The 23,381-nt window shown below is 34.5% G+C and overlaps 1 protein-coding gene across 1 annotated transcript in view; it reads left to right on the plus strand.

Moving 5' to 3' along the window:
• Window positions 1-23,381, plus strand: part of LOC123560101 (fibrillin-1-like) — a 76,777-nt gene that overhangs the window by 41,027 nt on the left and 12,369 nt on the right. The window contains exons 16-40 of the mRNA XM_053517001.1: window positions 700-819; window positions 1,320-1,445; window positions 2,053-2,181; window positions 2,866-2,982; window positions 3,401-3,487; window positions 3,792-3,965; window positions 6,782-6,910; window positions 7,277-7,408; window positions 7,684-7,809; window positions 8,432-8,563; window positions 9,852-10,109; window positions 10,347-10,466; window positions 10,889-11,011; window positions 11,639-11,767; window positions 12,543-12,665; window positions 13,238-13,498; window positions 13,700-13,960; window positions 14,823-14,939; window positions 16,183-16,437; window positions 16,638-16,901; window positions 19,117-19,230; window positions 19,547-19,660; window positions 20,584-20,835; window positions 21,253-21,519; window positions 22,154-22,189. Of these exons, the coding sequence (XP_053372976.1) occupies window positions 700-819; window positions 1,320-1,445; window positions 2,053-2,181; window positions 2,866-2,982; window positions 3,401-3,487; window positions 3,792-3,965; window positions 6,782-6,910; window positions 7,277-7,408; window positions 7,684-7,809; window positions 8,432-8,563; window positions 9,852-10,109; window positions 10,347-10,466; window positions 10,889-11,011; window positions 11,639-11,767; window positions 12,543-12,665; window positions 13,238-13,498; window positions 13,700-13,960; window positions 14,823-14,939; window positions 16,183-16,437; window positions 16,638-16,901; window positions 19,117-19,230; window positions 19,547-19,660; window positions 20,584-20,835; window positions 21,253-21,519; window positions 22,154-22,189 (3,966 nt within the window). The remainder of the gene's footprint in view (window positions 1-699; window positions 820-1,319; window positions 1,446-2,052; window positions 2,182-2,865; window positions 2,983-3,400; window positions 3,488-3,791; window positions 3,966-6,781; window positions 6,911-7,276; window positions 7,409-7,683; window positions 7,810-8,431; window positions 8,564-9,851; window positions 10,110-10,346; window positions 10,467-10,888; window positions 11,012-11,638; window positions 11,768-12,542; window positions 12,666-13,237; window positions 13,499-13,699; window positions 13,961-14,822; window positions 14,940-16,182; window positions 16,438-16,637; window positions 16,902-19,116; window positions 19,231-19,546; window positions 19,661-20,583; window positions 20,836-21,252; window positions 21,520-22,153; window positions 22,190-23,381) is intronic.

Below are 23,381 nucleotides of genomic sequence, written 5' to 3' on the forward strand. Positions count from 1 at the left end.
CCTCATATATCACCGATTTGGGCTTTAGTCTCACTCGGGGCGTTGAACTCTTCATGTAAGGAAGCCACCCAGCTGGCTTTCGGAATGTCGGAGGTTCTACCCAGGTGCCCGTTTGTAATATAATTATGCACGGAAGGGCACCTGGGGTCTTCCTCCACCATCAAAGCTGGAAATCAAGAAAAATGATAGCAAACTCGATTTTATTGAGTCTGTTCATGAGAGATAATGAAATGTTCAACACCTTTCACGCCCCTAGCACCGGCTTAAGCGGCACTTTAGTACACACATGTTAAATGGACTCAATTATTATCCCAAAGGACAAGAAAACCTTGAGCATGCAGTAGGGTCTGCATTTTTACTGGATATTCATGAGAATTGATCAGATTGTTTGTCTTGGTAAAATCTATTTCAAGTTTGACAAAGGGTTATTTTGGGTCAATAACTAGGTCACTAGGACAAATTAAAGAAAACCCTTTTGTATATTATAGGGGCTGAACTAAACATTGGGTGTTTATTAAATTTGATCAGACTGTTTATCTTTATTAAATGTAGGTGAAGTTTGAATGTAGTTCGTCTGAGGTCCTTGAACAGTTTCTTCAGTCACACTTTAAGCAAAATTATTTCAGATGTTCCTCAGATGAGCGACTTAGGACCATTTTGTCCTCTTGTTTTAAACGAACACTACTTGTTTTATTTTAGATGTAAATGAATGTGATCTTCCAACAAAGGTGTGTAGCGATATTTGTGATAACACAATTGGAAGTTATATTTGTAAATGCAGCAATGGTCGCCGTGCAAGCAATGCAACACATTGCATAGGTAAACAAAGTTTAAACTTAATATCATGCGGTTGTTTGATTTCGTAGCTTTGTATGTATAATATTTTGAGGACATTCAAATGTAGTTTAAACGATTAGATAGGCGAACGGCGTTAATAACATATATCTCCGTGGTGTATTAGTTAAGACCAACAAAAATATTTAATGCCGCGGCAACCCGGCTTCTATTCCCGACTCGGACATGGTTTGGGGTTTATTTTTTCTTAATTTGGCATTTCAAAATAGTTAAAAAAGTAAACAAACTCATGTTTTAATGTTCATAATATGGTGAAACTTCAGTTTGAAATAAAGATCCCTTTTAGCCAAAATCTGGCGGTCGGTGCCTTTAAACATCATGCCGAGTATTGTTGTATTTGTAGTAACTTTTGGATACCAAGGTCAATATCGGCTTCAGGAATTTTGAAACAGAATAAATGTTTAATTCCTTATACATGTATAAAAACGAACATATGATTTTTTTCTTTCTTTATAACATTAAAGATATCAATGAATGTGACGAAGCCACCAGTAACTGTCAGCAAGTTTGTGAGAACACAGATCCAGGGTTCACTTGCAGTTGTCTCGACGGATATAATTATGATTCTGAATCAAACACATGCACGTTGTGTAAGTGTTTCAATTCATCAACTCGACAAACTGCAATTTTTGTTTTTATTTGGAGGGAGATTGTTGGGGGTGGTGAGGAAGGGGTTTATACCCTTAAAGGACGCTGCTTTTGTTGTTAACATTAAAGAGTAAAACAGAATAAAACTGATTGAAACAAACGTGACATAAATCACCGATAATAAACGGACAGATTAAAGGGATGTTCGTCTGTTACATACACCGTGAGTCTTAATTTCATAGTAGATTATTGGTGCTCGAGATTAAGTAAACATCCGATTTAAAATGCGACCCTAGAAATATTCCCTTAAAACTAGACATTTTCCAATTCAAATGCAAAATCAATTGATATTTGCAATCAATATAAATAACTGATGGATTATAAGTAGTTAGCTTTGTATGCCGTTTATCAAACTCTTTATGAAGTGCAAGGCGTTACCTAGACAACATTTTGTTGAGAAAAAAACTCTGCCTATTTCAACAATACTAATCAGTATAAAAGTACATAGCACCTGTATTTAAGCATTGAATGTGATATGTATTAGTATAAAATTTATTATAAGAGCAAAGAAATATATGTTCCAAGGTATTCTTTCATAAAATTATTCAGCCGACGAATCGCGATGTAGCAGCTCGGGATGTTCAACTGAAAATGGCGGGTGTATTGTAGAAAACGAAGAAACAAAGTGCTTTTGTAATAAAGGCTACAAACTTGGAGAAGATGACAAAACTTGTGAAGGTACTTAATTTTCGACAGATTCTTAACATAATCACTCTGCCTTAATTCTAACGTTTGAAACCCAGTTTTGAAATAAAAGCGTTTTCAAGACATTAACAATTATTTTCTATCACACGTCTTGACAGTGCGTTCTTTCCTTTGATTTACATTAAGAAAATATATTACGTACTTTAGAGCATTGATAACAGTGGCGAAAGCAAAGCTAGCATTTGCTTACATATAATCGATTTGATTTTTTACTAATGAAAGAAGACGCCGTGTGCGACCCGAGAATTATTTTAAGGCAGTGGTAAGGGTGGACGTCTGCATAGAACTATCAACCTTTTTTGCAATCTAGCTGGATGACTTCTTAAAATACAATAAAATAGCTCTACAGCGCAAGCATTGTGGCGTGGCCAGAATGACAAATGAATCAAACTCTTGGACAAACAGAGATCTTAACACTTTACCTGGAAATAAACGATCTTAACGTAGGAAGGACTTTCTTGGCACACTGCTAATAATAAAAGAAATAGATGGATGGAATGTAAATGATATGTGACTCATATGCGGTCTGTGTTAGGTCTATTCGCTGTTTGGGAATGATTCAACGACTGAATTCTTAAAAATTTGCATATTTTACATTTACATTTTATAATGTGCATTTGATACACGTATACTACATTTATACTCTTCTCATTAAAGATATAAACGAATGCGACCAAAACATTTGTTCAGGCACATGTTCAAATACGGATGGGTCCTACACATGTGGCTGTTATCCTGGATATATTTTAAACAGTGACAGGACCACGTGCTCAGGTAAGTGAATATACATCAAATACTTATAAAAGTGAACTTCACATGCTTTACGTAGTTAATTATTGCAAAATGACAATAAAATTCAATACTAAAAACTATACCAAGATTTCTGTTTGGCAATATATCCTTTAAAAAGGCTTGATTTGCGAAAGGCTGGTAAGTTTTGTTTCCAAATGTATACATGTTTTAGAAGTTGTTGTAAAACTGCACATATATCCTTTTCACACAACCGAGACAACCACATATATCGGGTGACTATAACTATGGACTTGTTCTGACTTGAAATTGTATGTTTATGAAAACAAGTTTCTAAGAATAAATTAGTGGTTATTACTTTCCTACAATTCGAATTTCAGAAACGCGATATCTATGTGCAAGTATGTAAAGTTGGTGTTTATTCTTGTCTTTGTTATTTAAGCATGTCCCCTCGGTAGCTGGGGAGACAACTGCGGTCAAGAGTGTTCATGTAGCAGTCTCGGATCATCAGGATGTGACAATGTTAAAGGTTTGAAAAGCAATTATTACACATATAATCATTGCATATTCCAGTTTTTTCATCACACATTGCGACCACATGCTAAATTTGAAGGTTTTGGGTATATGAATTAACTTAGACTTTATAGCTACAACACTAAATTTATCTACATACTTATTCGAATACTGTATAACCTTATGCGTCCATAATAATATATTCTTACAATTTAACAAGCGTAATATTTCAAGAAACAAAACAAACTTTGTCACATTTGTATGTTTTGAATATACCTATAAGAACAAAAACATCTGCTTTTTAATATCTTTTCTCTAAGGATGTGTTTGTAAAATCGGATGGGAAGGAACTAAATGTTCGGAGGACGTTAACGAATGTCAAGACGTTAGCATATGTAACAGTGATTACAAAGAATGTGCCAATACACAAGGTTCCTATAGATGTGATTGTGTCGACGGCTACGAATTAAATTCAGACACAAACGAATGTGACGGTATGTAAAGTGTTAATTACTCCACATTCAATTTCTCTGAATTTTTATTAAGTAAATTTTCATTCAGGAAATTTCATCCCTCAGACACTTGCTTATAGCCGCCATGTCTGTTGTAACATTTTCATTGAGGCTGATTATTATCAAATCAAATAAAGCCCACCTTTGTCAAGTAGTCCAAATATAAATAGTTTCAAAGGTATCGTGTTTTCTTTTACTCCGCATTTCAGTATGTATATGTAGCATTCTTTCGCAATCGGCAGGTTTCTAACGGTTTCTGAGAATTTTATGCCTCGAAAAGAGACATTGAAAGAAGCAAAAGGAGTAAATTAAGCGGGTTGTATTTAATGAACTGTAGTTTTCCTATTTAAAAGTTAACATCCCTTTTTCTTGTTCGTTTTCTACTGTAGTGACATAGTTATTTATTGGAATATAAGTCTCTGAAAATCTGATATGCTAGAAAACGTCGCGTACAACGTTATGAAGTCAGTGGATTTTATATTAAATAAAGAACAGTCGGATATAGTGGTGTTCAGCCTAGATATCGATACCCTTCACTTTAAAAGTAGTTAATATTTGAGTTACGTACTTCTGTGTCCTGACAATGTAATCAGGGTGTACTTCATCACAGGGTACTGCTGCTTCGTTTGCTGACTCGAAAGAAGAATTGAATAAAGTTTAGGAATCCTGGCATTGAATATTAGTGTAACATAGCCCATATATCAAATCTTTAGTTTAAACTGGAAATACTTAAATGTTAGATGTAATTCATAAAATTGTAGTATTTCCTATCGTATTATGATACAAACATAGTTGTCATTGCATTATAAGCTCTATATAGTAAGATATCACACTTGAACAAGCAGTTTTAAAAAATGATATAGGGTAACGTTTTAAAATTGTTTCATAGAGAGAAAGACTAGTTCTGCAGTTACAAATGCTTTACTGAAATCAAATTACAAAAATATAGTAAAAGCAGTGTCAATATGTACAATATCTAGTTAAAAATATATAAGATAACAAAACGAGTAAATGAAATTATTTTTGATAAAGGCACATGTACATTTTGGCAACACATTTCACCAGTGTCGTCTGCACTTGTATCCGTAGTATCTACTGGCCAAGAATTATATACTTATATACAGAGTTAATCCCTAGTACTACGGTCATCAGGAGTTGAGAATCGGATTAATAGGTTTTGTTATAGAAAAGTGTACTCAAGAGGTCACGTGTTCTACTATATACACATAATAACCGACGAAGATTTTGCTTAACCAAAATCTGACTTTCTACTTTTAGGGATAAAATGGATCATTTATATGTATTACTAGTATGTAAACTAAAAGACAAAAATGATAACACAAGAATAGACAACAGCTTCTCTGCGTGAAAATATGCTGCTCAAAGTGAACTGTTATGATTACTTGATATCTGTCTGTTCGTCCATACTTTGCTTGAAACGACATATCGTATGGGAACATGTAGTAGATATTGATAGAAATTGGTATAAACGGTCTTCTGCAAAAGTTACTGAAGATTACAGAAAAGAAACCTGATTGTCATCGCAACGAGAATAAGAAAAGCTTGCTTGGATTTAATCATGTACATACCCTTGTTAAAATCTAATCTAACTATACTTCAGAAAAAACGATGCCTTTGATTCCATGGAATGATCAATATCAGACCAAACTGCGCATATAATCAGAATGTTATAGTTGAATGATTTTTCACAGAGTTCATGCCCTTCACTCATGCATATTATGAAGAAAAATAATGTGATCAAAATACGATGCATGGGGACATATGTATTTGTCACCCCCTATAAACCACCAGTTTTTATTTCACATTTTATATGGTAAGAAGTATTGTTCTGTATGTACTTTTCTCTTCCGTTTGTACCACAGAACCGTCCAGTATAATTTCTGCATAGAATACCGTGACCGTCTAGAGTATATTGTTTCGTATGAACGATTCTAAAGTGAAAGAATTGTACAGAGCGATGTTTGATAACCTAATATATTTAAATATTCTGAGCTATTTACCTGCAGGTATATTGGAATGCAACAAGTAGTATAACACATGGGGACTGGGTGATTAAACGTGACTTTTTACCGATATGCGATTGGCTTATCGCATTTATGGAACGCCGTTTCTGCAATATACAAATATAGTTGGCACTCTATATGATATATAGAGAAATGTTTGTGACCTGAATTCCTCATTCATTATTTCATATAATTTATTCAAGCAATGATCAATATTGATACCTTGTTGTGCATAAGGGTGTTTGTGTTAAATGCTTTTTAATTTCCTGGATTATGGTCCTGTGTTGTCAAATAAGTCAAGGTGAAGGCATGAATCACATTTGGGAAAGCTCTAGTTAAGTATTTCAATAGTCATGGAATGTGACCAGTTAAGCTAAAAGTTATGTTATACATGAAAGGGAGATATAGTTATTTTTGCTCAAATCAGTAACGTTCAGAATTAAGAAATACATAGTTCATAGGTCTACTTGTAAATCATGTTGAATGGAGTAATATTTCCTACATTAAAGCGTAATGGTGTAATAAAAAAGTGCGTTATTCACCCATAAGTTACTGTCAACAATTTCTGGTCTGTATAACTTCTGGCCGCTGGAAATCTTTCGACTTGTATTCATATTGTACACGTTAACATAATTATCTCTACTATAGTAATTACCACAGCTCACATTACTACATCAGTCGGTAACCGACTCTTACGACCTCCAGACCTTTGGTAATTCTAAATTGTTCAATTTTAGTGATTTGTATCATTTTCCTAGATTAACTTATTTACAGATTATAACGAATGTCAGGATGATAGTTTAAATAAATGTGAACAAAAGTGTGTAAACACGCCAGGAGGATCGTACTGCGACTGCAACGTTGGCTACACAAAAAATGCCACGGACAAAACAAAATGTGTTGGTGAGTAAAGCTTGGAACATAAAAATGATACGTTGGCCTATCAATACATGTACACGAAACATGATATATATTCTTGCAAATGTATCATGTTTTAGTACAGTACTCTACCATCTGGGTGGGGCTACTTCTTAATTATGTGTGTGGGGTGTCAAAATGTTTTTGATTTTCAACCATTTATTAAGAATTGTTTGGTTTTTAAGGTTTTCAGGTACAGTACACTACAACGGTTTATGACAAATAAATAAGACACATGTTGGTATAAGTAGTTGTGACAAGATATTTTGATATAATTATGAAATTTAAAGTTTACTTACATCATTTTTACCAAGTCTCTCCTTCTGTATTGCTTTATACTTGTAACTTTAGATGTGAACGAATGTGACATTGGCAATACTGGATGTGAACAAACATGCGAAAACGCCATTGGTTCTTATAATTGCCTTTGTTACTTTGGATATTCTCTTAACAGTGACCAGAAAACTTGCTCACAACTTTCAGGTAATTGATATTTATAGACACTTATTTATTTAGGGAAGAAAGATAAGGGTTAATAATAAATGTTGGTTAATTTAAGTGATAAGGCTATGAACCGTTATAATTAATTTTATTTAAAGATTGTAATAAGAACTTATTTACGACGAATCTCATATTTATGTAATTAACAATTTTTCACACACAAAGTCATGTCGCGTAAGTACCTTTGAGAATATACCTTTTCGTCTGTCGTGATAAGTATTTATCTCTCAATGTGGACTTATTTCATTGTTTTGCAGCTGATACGATATGTTCAAATGAGGGTTTGAACTGTAGTGGCTACTGTGAAGTTGGTACAGCTACTGCTAAATGTGCCTGTCCATCAGGTTTTGTTTTAGCGGCCGATGATTTGCAGTCATGTCTAGGTGAATATCTTACCAATATTTTTTTTTGCAAAAAATCTGTATGATATATTCAATAAAATCTTCTAAAGATACTTCAGCGGTAATTAGAAGTTTGATCTCAAACAACTCGATGTTTATTTCTTTAACCTTGCAGAATCGACAACATTCGTGAAACGTCATATATTTAAGAAATGAAATATTTTAGCGCGATTCATGGATTTGCCGATCATATTCTGTCGTTCATTTCGCCTGAACACCGAAAAGAATCATTTCTTATATTTACATTATATTTTCTTTCCATTTGTAAACAAGATTACAAATATCATAAATTGCATTGATTCTGTTGCGTTTAAATCAACTTCCCGGCAATTCTGTTCACCAGACGGAACAACTGTTCTAAGGAACATTCTTCCTGACTATACGTGGACGTCGTCCAAACAGCGGCCCGTTATCACTAAGCAGCGTTTACGTAACTTTCGCACACTTCCTTGTGCTATTCATACGAAATGAACGTCATAATTTTCACTGGAAAATGAATAGGGAAAATGTAAATATATAGTAGTGTTCTGAAAATGGTCAGGAATTTAAAAATGAAATAGTATTATGCATCAATAGAGATGTTTTGTTTTTGAAATATTCACAGATGTAAATGAATGTGAGGACACGAACTTGAATAAATGCGAATATCCTGAAACATGCAAAAATGTCGCTGGTGGATTCACATGTACTTGCCCAACTGGACAGTTTTTAGACAGGGACGGTATAACATGTACAGGTACTCGTAACATACTGCTATACGTCATATACGATGGTTAGTTATGAAATTCAAATATATAGGCTATACTTTCAGTTGCAGATGTCGTTAGAAACTAAAGTCTATATCAATGTTAACACAAATAATTGGTTTATTTACTTATGTTTAACGATACAGTAAATGTATAGATTTTACATTTAGAACAGCGGAATATTGCTCGCTCGTGCAGCAATAGCTCGAGCACCAGGGCTTAGTCCGTGACCGTTTCTGTTTGGATCGCTTGGAAAACTATATAATTCTAAATTATTTTAAACACTTTTATGACTTTGAGTAATTGTTGTTTTACTATATATTTTAACTTGTTGTGATGCAAAAGACAGGCCATAGTTCTTAAAGTGTTCTTTGTGCAGGAATACAGTCAGTATCATTTATTTTCATTAATTAGGCATTCATTTTCAACGAATAAAAGTAAATCATTGGCAAGTGGTAGTAATGGTTAATTTTGTTATCCCCGCCCCAGGCGGTCGGATATTGTTTTGACTTTGTCTGTCTTGCTGTTCGTCCATCCGTCCGTCCGTGTGTCAGAGCAAACATTCAGGGTTTAAAAGCTAACTAACGGAACAGAGAACAAAAGAACCCCATAACCTGAAATGATGGACCGTCCGCCTGGGTTTTCGTTCGTGCGTGCGTGCGTCCGTTCGAAATTGAAAATGCTTTTAATTCAAGACGTTTTTAAGTCAGAATCACCAAATTTGACATGTGAAGTGATAGGCTAATTACCTTTGAGCACATATAATATTAACTTTAAATGAGAATTTTTCTCCTTGATTTGTTTGCAGAAAAGATTGAAAATGCTTAAATTAATAATAAAAAAGTAATTCGGCTAAAATCACAAACCTCACATAATTTTTAATTGGCATATGCTCATATGTTGTATTATTCCCCTTCATCAAGTCAAAGCAGAGTTTACCCCTTAAATTTGGTAAGAAGAATTGAAAATGCTTATATAAGAAGATTTTAATATGATCACCAGACTTCACATCATAATTAATTGCTCACATAAAGTATTATCCCTTCGACCCAGCTAAGGCAGAGGTTTTCCCTATATTTGGTAGAAAGTGTGGATTTTGGAAAGTATCTTAGTAAACCACTGATGGATCTTCATGAATGATACACTATTGTTAAAATACATAAATAAAGTTTCACAACAGGATGAAAAGAAGCAATACAAATTTGCTTTAGGTTTAATCAATATTCTTGTTACTAGTATATTACCCTAATAATTAGTGCTTTTATGGCCTGGTTACAGAATGTGACGAATTTCATTACGGTGAGAATTGTCTACAAGAATGTAACTGCGGTGTTGGTTCGGCTCATTGTGATCCAGTATCTGGATGCGTTTGTAAAAATGGATGGACAGGAGAGAAGTGTGATACAGATAAGAATGAATGTGATGCAGTAACTAGTCCTTGTACAGCTTTAAATACTATTTGTACTAACACACGAGGCGGATTTACGTGTAACTGTCTCTCTGGGTACTTCAATAATTCCAACGGCCAATGTGAGGGTGAGTTGGCTTTTATTTTGACAGTACATATAATTGTATAAAGACTTTCTGGATTAATTATTTCCTCTTTTATGCATTGTTGTGTATTTCATATGAATGACTTCTAAAGGGTTCCATAATTTTTTTTCTTAATTTATATACAACGTTTAAGTTACTAAATGTATGTTTTGCAATGAAAAGAAGGTTCTCATACCATTGCCAAATTACCCATTTTCAATTGTTTTTACTTTTTAAAAGATACAAATGAATGCAACAACCCGCAGATGAATACATGTGCCCAGAACTGTGAGAACACGCCTGGTAGTTATTCTTGCAGTTGTAGAGATGGCTTTAAAGAGAGCGGCAACTTATGTGAAGGTAATTCTGTTTAAAATTTGCTTGTGAAATTCATTCTCTTTATTCTTCATACAGTTTTCCTACACAACAAGTTTATAGCAGACATAATGTCTATTGGAACTCTGTCTGCAAAATTTAAAGAAATAGCATTATCGTAAAAATGCTTTAATAACTGGAACTTCAATGGTATCAGATACATTCGAAGACTATTTCGACATCAAAGCATTTATGGTGGTGTAAATAAATTTGACTATGGTCTTTTTGTTTATAATTTTTAGTCTAATTCTTTTCCATATTTCTGTACATTCATTCAATATAACCTTTACTGTTGCAATTAATTCTGTGTAGCTTTGGAAACACGTATGAAAGTACATCAAGAATGAGTTAACAAAAGATAAAATGGAAATCACAAAGTCTGATAATAGTTTGTATATTGTAATTAGATATTGACGAATGTGCAGCAATCAACGACTGTACACAGCTTTGTAGTAACTTTGAAGGCAGTTACAAATGTTCATGTGAAGATGGCTACACCTTAAGCGCAGAAGATCAAAAAACATGTACAGGTTAGTACATAATCTGTTTTACAAACTAGTAAAATATATATGTTGTGTAACAGTATATAATAACAGTATTTCTTCTTCTGTGTGTGAATGTCTAATATTTTATTCTAATTAATATATATTTTTTTTTGGTGGGTGGGGGTGGGGGGGGGGGTATTTTGTTGGGGTTAATGTCGCACCGACACAAGTATAGGCCATATGGCGACCTTCCAGCCTTGATGGTGGAGAAAGAGTCCAGGTGTCCCTCCTTGCATTATTTCATAGGTAGAACCAACGACTTTCCGTAAGCCAGCTTGATAGCTTCCTCACATAAAGAATACAAATCCCCGAGTGAGGCTCAACCTTCATCGGTGAGGGGTGGTGATTCTCAGACAACGATTTTAACCACGAAGCACCCACACTGCTTTAGGGTTTTGTCTTGGATGAATGCGTTCATCCTTATTGTTCTTTATGCCTGCATAATATTAACCCTAATGATTATTCAACATAAGATTCCTATCGTTGTTTTTTATTTCAAACTTAGTAAATTGACATAATTGTGTTTTATAATTTGCACTTTAATTACAAACTGAACAATACAGTACTTGCCCATTTAAAACATCTACAGTGTTATCACTTTCCTATTTACAGTCCAAACGGAATGCGCCGAAAATAATACATGTGGCGAAAATACTGAATGTTTATTTCTCAATGGAGTGGAATCTTGTCCGTGTAAGAAAGGTTTCGAAAAACCGAATGCTGGCGACTTGTTATGCACAGGTAAACCAATTAACAAAATTTTAATGAACATACTGTTGGTGAAATTTGTTTGTTTCTTTGTTTCGGGTTGAACGCCGTTTTTCTAACAATATCTCAGTTATGTAACGGCGGACAGTTAACCTAACCAGTGTTCCTGGATTCTGTACCAGTACAAACCTGTTCTCCGGAAGTAACTGCCAACTTCCCCACATGAATCAGAGGTAGAGGACAAATGATTTCAGACACTTTGTCTTTTATCAAATCGTTTTATACGCTCCGCCCGAGGATCGAACTCACAACCCCGCAGTCAGTAGACCGGCGCTCTCCCTGTTGAGCTAAGCGGGTGAAATTATCAAAATTTTTAGTTACTTCATGTTTATATTTAGTCACTTTTCGTGTGATGTTATAACATGAAGTGCGCCCGTGGAAAAAAATAATATACACCGTTTGCGAAAACATCGTTTAGGATTGTAGCGAAATGGTATAAGTTCATAAATCTATAGATTTTCTTCCATTCAATTAGTATTCTTAATTTATTTTTTGCTTGAAATCAATTAAAAATATTAATGCTTGCAACGAACTAAGTACATCTTTGTTTTTATAAACTTTGTTAGTTTGAATAGTCCAGAGAGTATGTGGTGACTGCAAATAAATATGAAAAAGAAACTACGTTTTTATGAAACATCTGTATCTTATAATAAGAAGTATTCGGCTGCTTTTAGAATTTAAGATGAACAGGTCCGCATCATTTCTACAATTATGTATCACAATTACAAATCCCGTGTTTTTATCTTAGATATTGACGAATGTACGCCAACAAATCCCTGTGTTGATGGAACATGTGAAAATATCGATGGAGGATTTACTTGCAGCTGTAGTAGTGGCTTTAAACTTGACAAAGATTTAATTACATGCATTCGTAAGTCTTGCCATGATCCAGGCAAATTCTTTTGAGATTCGTTTTCGTGAAACAAGCAGCTAATGTTCAGTAAAAAGGTGTTTGATGTGACGTACATAATGGCATTAAAACCGACAATCTGCATTTAAGCATTATCATAGTGCAAACTTTTTTTTAAAAAAGTATGAAACTTCCTTTCATGAAAAGCAGGTGCAAATTAATAAATCGTTTTAAAATTCAAACAACATGCTACTAAGTTCAGAAACGAAGGTAACAAATCTTTAATAATATGTAAGTGTCAAATTGTTTTTCAGTATTAGGGGCATGTCTGAGAAAAGTGCGACGTCGTATGGGCGCTGCATTTATGGAACGCAGCTTGTTTGTTTTGTGAGCAACCAAAGTTACATCTTTTGGAGGTTGCACATACTTGGTGATTGTGTGTTTCTACCAGCTTAAATTATTGGAAAGTTTTTACAATCCAAGAAAGGGCCCACTTCTTATTAACTCGTATAGAATTCGAATGAAAACTGAGCTGACAAAATAAATACTTACTAGTTGCAAATGTTATACAAATGTATGCCCTTGTGTTTCAGCATGTGAACCTGGAACATTTGGAACAGCATGCTCCCAGTCCTGCACTTGTGTCGAAAGTAACACTCAGTCCTGCAGCGCCGATGCTGGTGTTTGTACTTGTAAAGAAGGTTGGGAGGAAGATGACTGTGGCACGAACATTGATGAATGCGCAACAAACACTTACAACTGCACAGGCAACTCGACGTGTAAAGATACAAACGGATCTTATGTATGTGAATGCAATGCAGGATTCTTCAAGACAAGCAAGGGAATATGCAAAGGTATTTCCCGAAATGGCATTTTAAGTTTTATATTTCATTTGATTTAAAGTCAGTTGAATAGAAATATTCAAAATTTATGAAGTTAAGACCCTGTACATGTAAATAACGTTCTTTTAGATCTTCATCCTCCTTGTTTGTGTTACAGTAATCAAGCAAATTGTGGTATGTAAATTTTAAAGTAGAAATTGATTTTCATTGAAGAATGCGATTCAAAACATTATGGAAAGGACTGTGCGGAGGAATGTAAATGTATTGTGACCAATACTGAAACCTGTGATTCTGTAAGTGGCAGCTGCACATGTAGTACAGGATGGGAAGGTGATACATGTTCAGACGACATAAATGAGTGTTCCTCTTCACCTTGTACAGACACACACAAAACAAAGTGTACAAACAGTCCCGGTTCATACACCTGTGAGTGTGTCCCTGGCTTTGAATTAAATGAAGAAGACCAGTGTGTCGGTAAGTTTATGATTCCAAATGTTTTCATAAATTAAACTTTGATTACTTGAAGAAAGCAATTGTGTTCGTTTTAATATTAAAATGCATTTCTTGATTTAATTACTTGAATGCAATTGTGTTCGTTTTAATATTAAATGTATTTCAATCATATTTGATCCGCTTACTAGTTACGATGGTATTTTTGTGATTTACTTTGTTTACAATGCCCTATAACTACAAAATGTATGCGTAATTAACCGGACGTGTTATTTCCGTTAACGATTCCAAGGCGGTCCCTAACTGTTCCTCTATTTGTACGTTTGTGTTTGTGTGTATTTGATATGTACACACCCAGACATACACTGTTGTATAATTACCATGTATGTATGAGGTTGGGAGTGGAGCTGCGTTCTTTGAAACGTGCCCAAAGGGACGTATTATATTATGACGCCGGTGTCCGTCTGTCCGTCCGTTAGCAATTTCGTGTCGCTGAGTAGCTTATGAAGGGTTTCGAAGAAACTTGACATAAGTGTTTACCATAACAAGACAGCGTGCAGAGAGCATATTTTAGATAACTCGCTTCAAGGTCAAGGTCACACTTAGGGGTCAAATATCATATTAGTATAATTGTCCCGCATTGCGGTGCTCTTGTTATTATAATATATTTATCAAATAAAAAATTTGCACACGCTATAAGAGGAAATACATAGTTGTACGAGATTGATCCGTCACGTCTTTGCTTTCTGAAAATATATGAAAAGCATGAATAAAATAAAACGTGTTGTAAATGTATGTTTTGTTAGAAAATTTTGATACACAAATATATTTGCGTTCTGTATTTGCCACATACAGGATGAGGTTTTCATTACTATTTTATTTTCAGACACAAATGAATGTCAGCGAGGTACTGATAATTGTGACCAAGTATGTACAAATACAGGCGGCTCCTTTACATGTTCATGTGATATCGGATACAGTGGTACAGACAACGACTGTGAAAGTAAATGTTTATGACACACTATTACTTTTTAGCTCACCTGAGCACGAAGTGCTCAATGTGAGCTTTTGTGATCGCCCTGTGTCCGTCGTCCGTCCGTTCGTCAGTCGTCAACAATTTGACTGATAACACTCTAGAGGTCACAATTTTGACCTAATCTTAATGAAACTTGGTCAGAATGTTACCCTCAATAAAATCTTGGACGAGTTTGATATTGGGTCATCTTGGATCAAAAATTAGGTCACCAGGTCAAATCAGAGGAAAACCTTGTTAACACTCTAGAGGTCACAATTTTGGCCCAATTTTAATGAAACTTGGTCAGAATGTTACCCTCAGTAAGATCTTAGACGAGTTTGATATTGGGTCATCTTGGATAAAAAACTAGGCCAACAGGTCAAATCAAAGGAAAAGCTTGTTAACACTGTAGTGGCCGCATTTATGACCATATCTTAATGAAACTTGATCAGAATGTTAATCTTGATGATCTATAGGTCAAGTTTAAATCTGGGTCAGATGGGGGACAAAAACTAGGTCACTAGGTCAGATCAAAGGAAAAGCTTGTTAACACTTAAGAGGCCACATTTATGAGGTATCTTCATGAAACTTATTCAGAATGTTAATCTTGATGATCTTTAGGTCAGGTTTGAATCTGGGTCATGTGGGGTCAAAAACTAGGTCACCGGGTCAAATCAAAGGAAAAGCTAGTTAACATTTTAGAGGCTACATTTATGACCATGTCTTAATGAAACTTTGTCAGAATGTTGATCTTGATGATCTTTAGGTCAATAGGTCAGGTGAGTGATACATGGCCTTCATGGCCCTCTTGTTTAAATTTTTATGTTATTCGAAATGTAGGAAAAGTGAAAACTCAACAGGTCTCCCAACTGAGGAAAATAGTACTATTACTATTGGATTTTTTGTTAATGAATGGAAAGGAATGTCGCCGTTATCGACAGAAAATCGTTGACATTTTTAGTTAATATTGACTTCACTTACTTACCTTGAGTTACTAACAATACAAAATAGCCATGTCCTATCGCATTTTTGTATTTCAGGTTTTAGAACTAGTGTTTCTGTTTTACCAAATCCATTGAGCAGATTATGCAGCTATTATTTCGGTTATCAAAACAGAAAAACATGTTATCTGTTTTTGCCAATACTGATCTATAAATTATAATTTCGTGCTGAATCCTCTGCATCACACGTGGTCTTCTCATAAGTTTGTTTACATTCTGTCTTCAACTAGAGTGTCCAGTTGATAAATGGGGAGATCAATGTGCAAATGAATGCGATTGTGACGGTGATAAGTCAGAAAGCTGTCATCATGTCACTGGCTGTGTTTGTGTTGCTGGTTGGAAAGGGACGTATTGCAAAGAAGATATTAACGAATGTTCCACAGGAACACACACGTGTGTGCCCAACTCCGATTGTACAAATACTAATGGAAGCCACGAATGTGCTTGTAAACCTGGTTACAAAGAAACACTCGGAGCCTGTAAAGGTAAATAAAATTAAGAAAGGAATCCCATTTTTTATAAAAATTCAATCAGTGTAAGCATGAAGAAATGTTTCAGTATAAAATTCAGCTGTTTACAAAATATCACAATATGTCAGTTCAAAGTTCATGTACCTGAAGTATTGTGAAGTATTTGCGTGTAAAATTTATTGAATAATTATGTCAAATTATGAACGTATTTATAGCGTGTGATGAGACTCATTATGGACCAGATTGTTCTCAAATATGTACTTGTGTCGAGGCAAACACAAAACTATGTGACTCGGATAACGGTACGTGTACATGCAATAATGGTTGGAAAGGTAAAAATTGTTCAGAAGACATTGACGAATGCACTGAAGGCACAGACCTTTGCGATGAACCGTATAAAACACGTTGTTCAAACACAGATGGATCATACCTTTGCCTTTGTGACGTAGGCTATGAATTAAAGAATGGAGATTGCACAGGTATATACCATTATGTATACATATATTTAAAGGTTTTTAGGTATTATATTTTGAAACGTCTAAAATGTAATGCTAAAGCTAGTCAAGACTTAAAATGCTTATCTTATCTTATTCAAGACAATAAGGCTGAATTTAACTACCGTTGTGCTACATAATAAGACAAAATTATATAAATATGTTGATACATACATTAAGTTAAAATATTTTTGTGTATCTAGATTTAAGCTATTTAAGCGATGCAATTGTACATTTTGTGCTGTAATCTTAGAAATATTGTTTATCTGAACGGGGTACATAGAGGATATTTATTTATAACAGTGTAAAATCTAAAACGTTTCACCAAGTAGGCACAATGTGTAGAAATTTTACAATGGCTACGAGTAACAGTGTACAATCTTGTGTACACAAGTGAAAGATTTTTACTATACATATAATGGAAACAAAGCTTTTTACTGCACGTCTGTCTTTGGTTTGTTTCAAATATTATCTTTATTATAGATTGATATGGTATTAGTGAAAATATACTTGTACAATTATAACATATATTACTGCAATATTACAATGATTAAATGAAAACAAATAATAACTGCAATTATTACATACTATTTCCCGTTACCCGTTAAATTACAATGGTACCGGACACGTTAATATTTTTCCATATACTGACGCCTGAATTTCATATTGGGTGCGTGATTTTATTTGATATGTGTCGTTGCACTAATGCGTTTATTTAGTTCTGTATTGTCATTCTTATTCAGGCTATTGAACACATTCCTAATATTTACAATGCATTTATACGTGTAGATACGTATGTAATAAAAAGTTTTATTATATACCTATATAAATTCTGTAAAATATCGGCTTGTATTTCACAATTAAATATGAACAGACAGACAAAAATTCCGTATTGTACCTTTTAAGTTCCGTATTGTACCTTCCGTATTGTATGCTGCCGGACTATTTTCATTAATATGCATGACACGACACATTTCTATAAATAGTGCACATAAAAACTTCACTAAGTTCCATTTAATATCGATAAACATTGAAGATTTCGTTCAAGAACAAAACAAGAATCAAAATGGTAAAGGTATATACTGGTTGGCGACCCAGATTCGGACAATTTTACAACCTTTTCAGCTGTCATATTTTCATTTTTAATGCAAGATCCATGAAATGTTACCTGAATCAAGTTCGGTTCTTCGGTGACGCAAAATGTCAATTTGTTTGTATATAAAGATAAACTGAACACGTCACTGAGGCCCGAAAGAGGGTACGTTAATCCAACTCCTTTAGGGTGTTGCAGGACCCAGAAATCGGACAGTAGGAAAACGCTAATTATCATCATTTTTGTCTCGCAGAATCACGTTTAGGTCGGTGTTAATGATAAAAAGACATGCTTATCTTGTTTGCATTCAACTATTAATGTTTGATATAAGGCTGTCAAAAGTTTTAAGATAATCCAGCTGGCCTATACACGACACAAAATTTAAGGTAAAACAATTTGGTTTAAACACATTGAACTTGTGTTATTATCGGGAAAACCTTGACACTTGTTTTTGACCTTCCGCAAAACAAGTATGCGCATGCGCACTGAAAGCACATGCAGCTTCCCCCAGCGAGAGCTGTCACAATATTTCGTGAACAAATGTAAATATTCAAATTTTGTAAGTTTTTCTAACCGATTTGCAATTATTGCAGATGATGTTGCACATAATGCAAGTGTCTTTGTACTTGTCAACAAATGATAAAAAATAACACAAAAATTCGGTCCGAAATTCTGGGTCGCCAACCAGTAATAAAAGGGTCATTATAACAGTAGCTAGATCTGGGACTTTGTATTCGGCTCTCGTGGATTTTGCAAGGTCGGATCACACTCGGCACTTGCGCGCCTCGTGAGATCCGATCTGGCAAAATCCACGAGAGCCGAATACTGCATCCCAGATCAAGCTGCTGTTATAATAACCCTATTTTATATACTCGTTCTTTAGCGGAAGAATATTGTGCTCCTAAAGTCGCGCAATATATCCGCTGCTGAGCTCGTGCATATTTCCCAATACAAAGCTAAGAACCTATAAATTCTCTTTTAAAGATAAAGCGTATATAAATGTTTCTTATACTAATATTAGTCGTATGTCCATGTTTTGTTTTAATACTGTAATGAGAAGTATGTGACGCAGGTACGAACGATACATTCATATTGTGTTTATTCTAGAAATCAAAGAATGTGATGGAGATCCATGTGAAAACGGTGCCACTTGTATAGATTTGATTGATACTTACAACTGCACATGTGTTGCTGGATATACAGGAACCAACTGCGAAACTGGTATGATTCAGCTGTTGTGTCATTTACGAAACGCATTTTCTTACTATAACTTCCAATGTATTTATTACAATATTTTTAAGCGCAAAACCTAATATTGTCATACTTAAATATGATCAGACATAACTGTTTTTTCTGATTACTGACATGAACAATAACAGACACTTCTCCTACAAAATAGATGCGGTTCACGTGTGACATTTATGTAAATGTTATGCCCGGACATGTAATACCAAGTTTGGTTTTCTTATATGTATTCGGAATTAATCCAAACACAAAGTGCCCGCTGTCCATATATATTATGTGTGTTATTTACCAGATATTAATGAATGTGAGTCAAACCCATGTCAAAATGGAGCAACATGCAACAACCTACTCAATAGTTATACTTGTATGTGTGCCGACGGCTATCATGGGACAGACTGTGAAACTGGTAAGTACAAATTATATTTAGAATAAAATTCTTTATTATATATAAATGAAAACAGTTATCTAATTCAGAAACTGACAAATACCTTTTCAAAGTAACTGAAGTGAAATGAAAAGTTAACTTTAAAAAGGATATATTGTTATGTATGGCGTCCTTTTTTACGTAACAGAAGGGAAAAAATCTGTAAAAAGATCTTTTGGAAGCAAAGAATGCAATCAAGCAGAATAATAGCAGACTCGGTTTGATTGAGTATGTTCATGAGAGGAAATGAAAAATGCAACACGTCTCAAGCCCCTTATCACCGGCTTAAGCGGAACTCTATTACACACCAATTGAATACACTCCATGATCCCAAAGGACGGAAAATATAACAATACCGAATCCAGATACGGGGAGACTATTTACAGCCACCACACGGCACTTCAAGATTGCTGTTGCGATAGCTAAAATATCTGTGAAAACATCCTTTGGAAGCAACGAATGCAACCAAGCACGCCCCCTATCACCGGCTTAAACGGAACTCTATTACACATTAACTGAATGGACTCCATGATCCTAAAGGACCAATGAACCTAAGTTACCGTGATTTAACATGCTAACGTAAATATTTAAGGAGAGAGTTTCAAATAAGCTTTCAGCCTCCTACTCAGTCTTGTATGCTTTTTTTGATATATATACATGTTGTAAATGAATTATTGTGATTAATAAAATATTGTTTAAACCAAAGGACCAATGACTTCGGATTAAAACTTAAATACAATTTCGGTGATATGGCTGAAATAGTTGAGATATGGAAAATAATAACACCGTATAAATTTCATCGGCTGTGTCTGTCTGCATAAAAAGAATTATCGTTCACATAAAATATATCTTATGTGCACCTTTAATATCGTATTTGCCTACAATGACGTTGTCATACTTTACAGAATGTGAAAATGGAATGTGGGGACCTTCATGTGGTATCCAATGTAGCTGTGACAATGAAACATCTACCGGTTGTAATCATGCGACAGGCTGTGTATGTAAAGCAGGTTATGATGGCATCAACTGTACGGATATCAACGAGTGTACAAATGGAACGCATGACTGTCCTGAAAATGCTATTTGTACCAATACACCCGGAAGCTATTCATGTGCATGCAAACCCGGATATCGAGGATCACTTAGTGGATGTGAAGGTAAGCTTATGTTCATGAATATAACATGATATAAAAAGGGACACGGATCTTATTAAAACACGTTTAAAGTACACGGTCTTCCCATAAACAAAATACAAACAATGCATACATGTATCTGAATGTGTAGAAGTCAAGCATGCACACAAAACTAGCATTGAAAACGTAAAACAAGTAGACAGCAAGGACAAAATACAGGAGCTACATTGAAGCGTTCACATTGGACAGTCACAACTCTGGGACCCTCCCTGTTAATCCATACATAATGGTAGCGTAATTACAGATTACTTTATCTTAGTTTGAAAAAAAGACTTTAATTAAATGTTTGTTTTTCATACAAATAGTTAAAGTAAAAGGGACCGATATGGTTATATTTATAATAGGACTCTGATTATAACGCCAAAGTTTCATTTTATCCAGAATGCACAAGCAACACATACGGAGACGAATGTAGTGGTCAGTGTAGATGTGTACACAACCACACATCACTATGTGACCGTGTGAATGGAACGTGCTATTGTTTGCCAACTTGGACTGGAACTAGATGTGAAACTGATATAGATGAGTGTTCACTTAGAACAGACAACTGTAATAAAACAAATGAAGGGTGTCATAATACCAATGGCGGTTTCGTGTGTTCTTGTAACCTGGGTTACAAAAGGGCCGATAACGGGGAGTGTGTCACTGGTAATTATAACATTTATGCGGATCAAGTTGATAATGATAATATTTGGAACTGGTTAATATGAATTTTTTTTACAGTAAAACATTTTGGTCTGATTGATCAAAGATTAGTTATGTCCATTATTAAGTGTGAGAGGAATTCCCAGAACAATTTATCGCCCAGAAGAATATAAACAGTTTCAAATATAAATTATGCATAAAAGGCAGCTGCTAATTTTATGTTTCTTGTTTTTTGTTTGTCCTTTTTCCAAAGCATGTAAAGACAAATACACGATGTGACTAAAATATTCACAGTAAAATGTCAGGGATGAGGCAAAAGAAATTGTCGATTAGTTCTCTAGTACATGTACTATATAGATATTAAAACGATACTTGACAGAATATCAATTGATTTAAAATACCCGCACGGTGAATGTGAAACTCGAGCCAATGTTTTATACAATGATCAGCATATCATCACTTTATTGTGTGTACCTACGTCACTGTTACCGCGCTATTTGTTTCTATTTCTATTTAGATATTGTTTATTTATTTATGACAGGTAATCTGTTATAAAACAAGACAGTTTTATTAAGAAAATTCAAATTATAATAACCAAGAAACACATTATGCATTTTAGTGTTTTATTTGCTTTCAGACGACTCACCAGTTGCAACAACAAGTGCTACACCAGGTACCTAACGTTTTATTAATCCCCTAGAGGTATTTAAGCAGAGAGGACTTTAGGTTTTTCCACGTCTGTCCGTCCGCAAGTCAGTCCATTGCACGAAGTTGGAGTATACAAAAACTTAAAGAATACAAGAGACTTGATCATGAACATTCATATATAGAAAGAAGACAATGTAGGAAACAGTGTAATAATTGTCTGTGTTTCTGTCCGTCCGTCCATTCTGTTCTTCTCAAAGTCACAATTGATTCTGCTTAAACTTGAATTTTTTACCATTTTTTACTAGTACATAAATAAAAGGCAATACATGTGTGCCGAATATGCAGATCATCATATTGCGACCCGTTGTCTGCTAGTTCTTCCGTATGCAGTTTATATTTCAGTCATAAAAGATAGATCAAGCGTTAACTTTAAAAAAAGTAGTTAAACTGTTTTAATAAAACCTGACGTAGAGGTAATGGATTATTATGAGAAGCTGTTGATTCTTCAATTAAGTTTCATTATAAAAAGTGTGATTCCTATGGCAACAAATTCCTTTTTCGAAAAAGGGAACTTCTATTTTGGACAATAGTTTTATCTTATCTGACCTTGTAATGAATGCTTATACATCTATACTTCTGAATATTTGCTCGCTTCTGTCTCATCACTGCCTTTCAATTCTTATACTGACTACAAACGTTGAAGTTTCTGCTTATCTGCATGGGCGAGTTGGGTGTCCTCCGTGGTAGTCTGGTAAAAGGCAATCCGTCCTCAAGTCTCCAAATTCAATTTAATAAAAAGAGTTTCCTGTTTCAAGGTTGTGCTGATTCGGGATCAATGGACTTTGAATAATTTGTGTCACGGCCTTGTCGATAAATGTCCTTAATTCAGCATTCAAAATCGAATAGATAATGGTTATTCTGTCACAAAAGTCTTTTAAAGGGACTCAGCTCAAATGGGTAAGTTCAAACATCGGCTGATTTATGTATCTTAAGTGTTCTTGATTTTCATCCTTATACAATAATAAAATAAAGCTTTTGTATGTTCAGACATTGTAAAGATAAATATTCTTGGTTAAAAATATGAAACATTGTACGAAGAAATGTATAAATCAAACCTTACATATTAGTCCCACAGTTTTCTTGGCAATTGAAAGAATGAGAAATGAAGTCATCAGAAATTAAGTAATAATAGATACGTTGCGATTTAATCATTTGTA

This window comes from Mercenaria mercenaria, chromosome 10, assembly GCF_021730395.1.
Source record: "Mercenaria mercenaria strain notata chromosome 10, MADL_Memer_1, whole genome shotgun sequence".
Lineage (NCBI taxonomy): Eukaryota > Metazoa > Mollusca > Bivalvia > Venerida > Veneridae > Mercenaria > Mercenaria mercenaria.